This window comes from Sinocyclocheilus grahami, unplaced genomic scaffold, assembly GCF_001515645.1.
Source record: "Sinocyclocheilus grahami isolate Dianchi unplaced genomic scaffold, SAMN03320097.WGS_v1.1 scaffold862.1, whole genome shotgun sequence".
Taxonomy (NCBI): domain Eukaryota; kingdom Metazoa; phylum Chordata; class Actinopteri; order Cypriniformes; family Cyprinidae; genus Sinocyclocheilus; species Sinocyclocheilus grahami.
This window is the reverse complement of record NW_015506041.1, coordinates 110,832-119,269: the sequence shown is the minus strand read 5'-3', so window position 1 is coordinate 119,269 and position 8,438 is coordinate 110,832. Positions and strand designations below refer to the sequence as shown.

General features: G+C 36.8%; 2 protein-coding genes across 7 annotated transcripts in view; both read right to left on the bottom strand.

The window, feature by feature from the left end:
* LOC107563210 (histone H3-like centromeric protein A) overlaps window positions 1-2,508 on the bottom strand; it is a 7,292-nt gene extending 4,784 nt beyond the window's left edge. The window contains exons 1-2 of one of the 5 annotated variants that reach the window (XM_016248019.1): window positions 2,404-2,508; window positions 1,498-1,652 (exon numbers count right to left, since the gene is read on the bottom strand). In XM_016248019.1, the coding sequence (XP_016103505.1) occupies window positions 1,498-1,621 (124 nt within the window). In that variant the 5' untranslated portion in view covers window positions 1,622-1,652; window positions 2,404-2,508. The other 4 variants (XM_016248021.1, XM_016248020.1, XM_016248017.1 and 1 more) reach the window with 4 other exon arrangements.
* A 3,568-nt stretch (window positions 2,509-6,076) lies between these two features.
* Window positions 6,077-8,438, bottom strand: part of LOC107563209 (proteasome subunit beta type-7-like) — a 19,634-nt gene continuing 17,272 nt past the window's right edge. For both annotated transcript variants that reach the window (XM_016248016.1, XM_016248015.1), the window contains one exon: window positions 6,077-6,557. In XM_016248016.1, the coding sequence (XP_016103502.1) occupies window positions 6,446-6,557 (112 nt within the window). In that variant the 3' untranslated portion in view covers window positions 6,077-6,445. The remainder of the gene's footprint in view (window positions 6,558-8,438) is intronic.

Below are 8,438 nucleotides of genomic sequence, written 5' to 3'. Positions count from 1 at the left end.
TACTTAAGCTAATAACAAAACAGTAGCTGATTCAGAAGCGCCGGATTGTCATAGCAAAGTCAGAATTACCTCCTCTCCTAGGTTCACGAAACGGTTGTCTATAAAATGCATTGCTGTTCTGTTGTAAGTAATCTTAAAGATTTCTAAATGCATCTACTTTCGGAAGGCCAAATAAAGTGCTTTTGCTTTCACCTAGAAACACACAGCGTCTCCCTGACATGGCTGCTTCAACACTAACTGCGGTTACTGAAACCACGCCTTCTTTCTTTGCATGCACATTTGGGCGGCATTATGCTAATATTTCCACATAGTGAGGTAGATATGTGAGGGCGTGTTAGAACGAGACGTTTTAGGGGGGCGTGGCAGAGTCTTAACTTTGATAAAGAATATCTCTTTGGTTTTGAGACTTTAGTCTTTGCAACTTCAGGGATCTTATCTATGCACAATCAGCTTGTAACACTCCAAAGAGAAAGGACAACTTGAAATCGCATCATATGACCCCTTTAACGGTGAAAATATTTGCGTGTCGCCACCTGCTGGCAGTTTTACTATTGCGGAAAAACAAGAATTGTGTTGCTTTTTGACGATTAATATAAATGAAAAAGAAAGACTGATAAGACTGATTAAACAAAGTCTGCGCTACGCTTGCAAATATGGTTTTATTTATACGTTTTTTTCCTCCAAATTTGTTGTAAGATTTATCACATGTGTATTTTAATTATAGAAATTCGCTATATAGAACAATCTGAAGCAAAAAAAAAACCTACATACCGAAGAATTTGTTTGCTATTGAAGAATCTTAAGCTATATTTTAGCCAAAGTAGACGCATATTAAACTGCAGGCTCTCTTGATTTGTTGAAATGTTCTCATGGCTGGTGTAAATAACCACATGATCAGAAAGGCAGTTTACATTATGCTAATGATGACGATAATTATGTCTTTAACCACTACGTCACCCACCGGACCACTATTGCATGGAAACATTTCCGTGCTTTTACTATTGCGGAAAAACAAGAATTGTGTTGCTTTTTGACGATTAATATAAATGAAAAAGAAAGACTGATAAGACTGATTAAACAAAGTCTGCGCTACGCTTGCAAATATGGTTTTATTTATACGTTTTTTTCCTCCAAATTTGTTGTAAGATTTATCACATGTGTATTTTAATTATAGAAATTCGCTATATAGAACAATCTGAAGCAAAAAAAAAACCTACATACCGAAGAATTTGTTTGCTATTGAAGAATCTTAAGCTATATTTTAGCCAAAGTAGACGCATATTAAACTGCAGGCTCTCTTGATTTGTTGAAATATTCTCATGGCTGGTGTAAATAACCACATGATCAGAAAGGCAGTTTACATTATGCTAATGATGACGATTTAACCACTACGTCACCCACCGGACCACTATTGCATGGAAACATTTCCGTGTAACTTTACTTGCATTCCACACTGCTAAGAGAAGGAAGCAAGGAGGCCAACACGAGAGAGCTCACCGGAGGGTCCGCTGGTGCGCCGGGCTCTGGATGTCGAGGGGGGCGGTGGCGGTGGAGGCTCGGGGGGAGATCGGCGCCTGGGGGTCGATGGCTTTCGCTTATGTGCCGATTTATTGTGTCGCATGGCCACACAGTATCAGATCAACAGCACCAGACTGCAACAGACCAAAAGCAACTGTTAGTCGCTAAAAGCACAGTATTCTCTTATACGCTCGCTGGACAACTGAAAAGTTTTCACCTGCGAGATTAGTGCGTATCCGTTAATAACCCACGCCAACGCGTAAATTCAAAACGCTAATCTCACATTAAATATCGGAATACAAAACTATTGACATTGGTAAATGCAAAACGACTGCGCGACGTCAAACACTTTCTCTCTCTATTCTAGGCTCTATATTTCGCAAGTCTACCAATTTCAGGCAATCAAAACACACAAAACCAACGCATTGTTTACCAGCGCTTAATATCGTAGTTTTGAGGTCTTCTATCACTCACAATTCAAACAGCGCTACACGCTGCCAACACAGCTCCCTGGCCAATGAGGAGCCAATACGCGCATGACGTCATGAGGAGACATTTGATTGGGCCAACCCGGGTGTTTTAGTGTTTTAGTACCAGTAATAAAGTTCTCTCTCTCTCTCTCTAACAGTATTCTCTTATACGCTCGCTGGACAACTGAAAAGTTTTCACCTGCGAGATTAGTGCGTATCCGTTAATAACCCACGCCAACGCGTAAATTCAAAACGCTAATCTCACATTAAATATCGGAATACAAAACTATTGACATTGGTAAATGCAAAACGACTGCGCGACGTCAAACACTTTCTCTCTCTATTCTAGGCTCTATATTTCGCAAGTCTACCAATTTCAGGCAATCAAAACACACAAAACCAACGCATTGTTTACCAGCGCTTAATATCGTAGTTTTGAGGTCTTCTATCACTCACAATTCAAACAGCGCTACACGCTGCCAACACAGCTCCCTGGCCAATGAGGAGCCAATACGCGCATGACGTCATGAGGAGACATTTGATTGGGCCAACCCGGGTGTTTTGGTGTTTTAGTACCAGTAATAAAGTTCTCTCTCTCTCTCTCTCTCTCTCTCTCTCTCTATATATATATATATTGGTTCCCTTTCAAATAAATAGAGTGAGGGTTAGAATCAAGAAGCAGTAAACAAAGAGCGATGGAAATGGGTGGGCTTCAGCGCAATAAGATTATCCATGTGGTTCTTGTTACTTTTCTCAGCGCTGGTCCAGATGCACCAATCATAGATGTCTCTAATTGGTTTGCTAAGGACGTTTAGTGTGGATTTCAGTCATGTACTGGTCCTTTGAAGACATTTTTTATATAAAATATCAGTTTACAGAACAATTTCAGTTTATCTTACAATTTCTCCAAAAATACAAAACAACTGTTTCATGGAAAACAGTCGATGTTAGTCATATAAATTTGTTTTGTTGTTTAAATGGATTTATTATCATGTCATTTTTGGTTCAAAGTGCAGAGATATTTCATTTATGTGATTTTTTTTATTTTAAATTTATTGTGTGTGTGTGTGTGTGTGTGTGTGTGTGTGTTATTTAATCCCAGAGGTTGACATTCTGTCATGTCAAAATTAGTTTGAATGTTGAAGTGTCTAAATTGGCTATATTTTACATCGAATTGTCAGTTACATAAGTGAAAAAATTATAAGAAAATCCTTAATTCATTAACATTATTATATGGGTGGTGAAAACTTTTTCCAGTTTCATCATCATCAAAATACTGAGTACATATACCATATTTGATGCTAAAAGGTATATTATTGATTTTTGATTGCTCTAGCTCAGTGTTTCCCAACCGGGGTGCCGAGAGCAGGGGTGCCGTGTAAAAAATCATTTTTTAATATTTTCTAAATAGCTAAAATGTTCAAAAAAAGCATCTATTATATAATATCCATTTCTGATGTCGCCAATAATTAGAGATGCACCGAAATTTCGGCTGCTGAAAATGAGTTCACCGCTCAGGTTTCACTTTCATGTGGTGTGACGCTCTGGGTATTATCTGCTCTATGCGTGTGCGCTCCGCTCAGTCGCTCCACTCATATACCGTTCATGCTCATCGGAACAGCAAAGTCCGCTCAAAAATCGAGCAGACAGGGAACATCGATGTAGTACAGTTAGGGCTGGACTGGGACAAAAAATCGGCCCTGGCATTTTTTGGTCCAGGCGGCCCATCACCACTTCGATATATATATATATATATATATATATATATACACTATACCAGTCAAAAGTTTTTGAACAGCAAGATTTTTAATGTTTTTTAAAGAATTCTCTTCTGCTCACCAAGCCTGCATTTATTTGATCCAAAATACAGCAAAAGCAGTAATATAGTGAAATATTTTTACTATTTAAAATAACTGTTTCTATTTGAATATATTTTTCAATGTAATTTATTCCTGCGATTTCAAAGCTGAATTTTTAGCATCATTACTCCAGTCACATGGTCCTTCAGAAATCATTTAAATATTCTGATTTGCTGCTCAAAAACATTTTTTATTATTATTATTATGTTATAAAACAACAGAGTATAATTTTTCAGGTTTCTTTGATTAATAGAAAGTTCAGAAGAACAGCATTTATCTAGAATATATCCTGCCTGGCTCTTTGGCCCGCATCACTCACCGCAGAGCAAGCATGTTCTTGATAAATCTGCTGTGAAAACGTGGGAAAAGCCGACGACGAAGTTGGAGTGAAGCGATCTTTATAAAGGCGGAGCAAAATATTTAATCGCTCCGTCCATAGCGCATTGTATGTGATTGGATGTTTATAAAAAAGGTTGGGAAACACTGTTCTAGCTTATACAAATCATGATCACATGACCAGGGGATTTCGTGAATTGGGGGGCCCCAGGCAAAAAATAGGAATTTGCACACATTTTCCTAGATCAACCTTGAGGTTCCATTTAGTTGTTTTCAGCGTAAGCCTGTGTGCAAAGGCTGTCTAATTCTAAACTTTAAAATACATTTATTTTTAGTTGTTTTAACTACAAATTTAAATAAAACTGAAAAAATAATGAAAAGGCAATTATACATTTACACACCTAAAATACATATATCAAGAGCATGCTCACAGATGAGAACAAAACAGCGTTGGATGAAGTGGATTAAAGCCCTGCACGGGTCTCAAATATAGGCCCTATAGCCCGTCTTTTTCCCCTTTTCCCAAAAAAAGCTTATACTACTGTTTCAGCTATAGGACTTGCCTAAAATAAAATCTATATATAAAACAGTTCAAGTATATCACAATGTTAGTTTAAATGTTTAACCTAGAGAAATGTGCATATCCAATTGCTTGTGCGGAGAGTGGAAGCTGAAGCTCTGCAGGACATAGAGGCGCCTGCGTGATCACTTGCATTTTTTTCTAACAGTGGAAACAACTTAAAATACGCAGTCATTTTTGCTCATAAAGGTAAGAGTAATACATCATTCTAAACTGTAAAGGGTCTAGTTTTATTTGTGTGCACTCACAATATCAACAAAACGTTGTGCCTTTATAAAATAAAGAAAACAAACGCTTTCTGCCGTCTCGGACTTCAACAGGAACGCTTCACAATGATGAACCTAAACTCAGACATGATTAAAAAAAAAAAAGCTTTAAATTACTACTCTAAAACGAAATACTTCAAATCGAAAATAGACTCCTAATAAAATTAACTCTTTCATTATGTAATCCGTGCATTTCTCTCTAAAGGCACATCCAATTATAAGATGGCGAGTCATTTTTTCATCACTATAATTGATGTAATTGATATAATCAGATCAGTCTGAGCGCTTGTGGTACTGTACAGCCGTACACCTGCAGGCACCACGGACTCGGACGGTTGTCGTGGTAATAAACACCGTAAACAGCAAACGTTCGCGTCTCCGCGCTTAATGCGCATATCCTATATGAAAAGCATTTTAGGGGGCCCTTGGCTTTTGGGGGCCCAAGGCGGTCGCCTACCTTTCCCTAATGGGTAAGTCCGCCCCTGCCAACAAGTATGATTATACCAAAGCAAAGGCACTGCAAAATGACTGCTTTACAACATTGAGATGTGACTTTAAAAACCTTGAAATGGAGACAATCTCTTATCTCTTACTTATGAAGATAAAAATCCATTGCAATAACACGATCGTAAGATTAATCACCAATAAGAAAATACGTAGGTAAATGTTAATAAATTAAAGTCAATAAAATTAATAAATTGTTATATGATTAATTTGAATAATTAAATGACTGAATATTATTTAAATTAATTTAAAGAAAAAAGAAAAAACAGATCACTCACAGGTTGTTGAGAATTCTTAGATCCTTCATTATAAAGTTTTCAATGTTATAATGAGTCTTGACTGATTTTCAGCTTCCCATTGGTAACAACTGTGACCAAAAATAAATCTCATACTTTCACTAACTTAAAAAATACATATAATAATATATTCACATACAGTAGCTGGAGAAATATGGTATTAAATGGGTTAAGTGTTGTTACAGTTTTGGAATAACATAATGGGGCATTTCCCATCATGTTGAAATATGTGGCTATAAAACGTATAAATCTATAAAGCCTTTTATTGGTTAATATTCATAAATGTGGACTAATGGTATCATTTTGCCTTTGCATCCAACAAATGAATGATAGTTCAGCTTTAAAAATGTCACTCTGACATGACAAAAATGACACTTTTTCCTTTTTTTCTTAAATTTTATTAAATGAACTATAAAACTACACAAATCTCTCTTTTTGCAAAACAGTTTTGAGCAGCTCAAATGCAAATGATTGAATACAGGGGAAAGGTACCAAAACATTTTTAACCAAAAAGGGAAACATCTCTTTTCTTTCCTTAATCTCAATTTTTGAACTACACACATCCCTCATATTTTCCAATGACTGAAGCAAAGAGTGCACAAATGTTCTTTATGTCTCATTCTGTGTCCATCACTTGGACAGATTCATCCACAACATCCAGCGTTAATGGAGTCACTGTTTTTGTGAGCACAGCAGTAGTGCCTGGCTTGTATCTGTACGTACCCTCCCTGGATCATTGGAAGAAAGAGAGTATATTTAGTTGAGTCTTAAGATATTTTATTAATACATATGTATAGTTGTAAACTCAGAAGATTATTAAAAGACCATGGCAGTTTTGTATTGAACAACAATTTATTTTGGATGAGCTGGATGAGAGTTGATGCATTCAAAAGGTTTTATTTGCAAGGACTGCCCAGTAGGTGGCCATACGCAAAAAGAATGTTAACTAGAGGACCTACAATAATGTACAATATTTGAAAAATAATGTTTTTTTTACATTAAAGCATGTCAACATATTCTGTTATACCAAATACACAAAATAATGATCTTTAAAATAGCATCATATGACCCCTTTAAACAAAAGAAGAAGAATTAATAATTATGGAATGCTTCTTCTTAGGCCCTGTATCAAATGGCACACTTCATGTGCACTTGTGTTCTTGCGGACTTACAAAGGTCACCACGTGCGCGTGTCCGTTAAGTCCACAAAACTGTAGGGTGTCCCATTCATCATTTTAACTTTCAGGCTAGGCTTATAGCTTTCTTACGAGCGCCCCCTTTGCATCTGCTATGTGCCCTTGATGCGCACTTCTGCCAAGTCTGCACTGAGGCGACCTCTGCAGCAGACTTTTACCCGACAGTCAAAGGGCATTATGTCACCAAAGTGTGGACTCAGAGGAAGACTGCAATTTGGGACAGGGCCTTAGCATCTGTTTCTATAGGGACTTCTGGATTTGGCGCTCTGCTGAAAATTTATTTGTGTCCCAAACTATACACTATAAAAATATATACTAGGTACTATGTACTGTACTGTCTTGTGTATGAATTTTATAAGGTTATTTTGTCATCCAGCATCTGAGTATGATAGCACCTCCCCTTCCGGTACGTAATTAAATGGTTGAGCGCATAAAGTGTCCAGTGTTCCACTTCCACATTTAATTTTCTCATTTAAATAAGTAAAAAAAAATCTATCAAGTCAAAATTGTGAAGTGCATTTTTTCTCTTTGGAATTTACAGTAAGAAAATACTAACACTATTTATACAAAAAATAGTCTAGGATAGTGCAAAGTACACAAATAGAATGCTGCAGGGATGTTTTTTTTTTTGTAGGCCAAAACCTGGAAATTTTAGCACTTCTGGTTCCATCATCCCAAAGTCAGTGGGTTTTTTTGAAAGGGTTTTTGGTTAAATGCCTAAAAATGGTGTGTGGTTAACATAAGCTTTATGAAGTTCCATGTTTTGTTCTATGACATAAAATACATCAATAATACCCTTTTGTAATAAAAAAAATAAGCTTTTCCTTGTCTTGAAAAAGGCGGGTGCTAACAAGTGGTTAAATGTGACTATAGAGGTTGTTATGCACATTAAATATTACGCTGAACAGGAAAACTTATCTACTCTAGTCCGCTTTCACAGCCTCATTGTGTCTATAATCTTTATAATTACCTAACGTTCAAAATTGTCAATCTTTCAGAGAAAGTGTTTTTTGTTTTTTTTACTGAAATAGTTGTTGGACGCTTAGTGATGGTGACGCTGAAGTCCGGAGTGTAGTTAATTTATGTTTAGCTTTTTTCTTCTACTGATTGTATTTAAGTCTTCAAAGTTAAAAGTTGTGTTTATTTGTGAAGATCATAATGATGACCAAAACATGTAGGAATCAGCTTATTTTCTTATAATCCAAAAGCCAACAGAAAAATGCTATGGGTTTTTGTCGAGGGAACCAGATTGATGCTAAATTCAGGGTTGGCCTACAAAAATAGGTCATCACTGCAGAGTTCTATTGGGACCTGCCTTGTGTGTAAGGATTAAGAAAGACCAAGAGTTTGGGGTTTATGTGATGGCAAGTTGACCCTGCTTTCTGGATTGCAACCCCACCCCCAGCCCCCCGC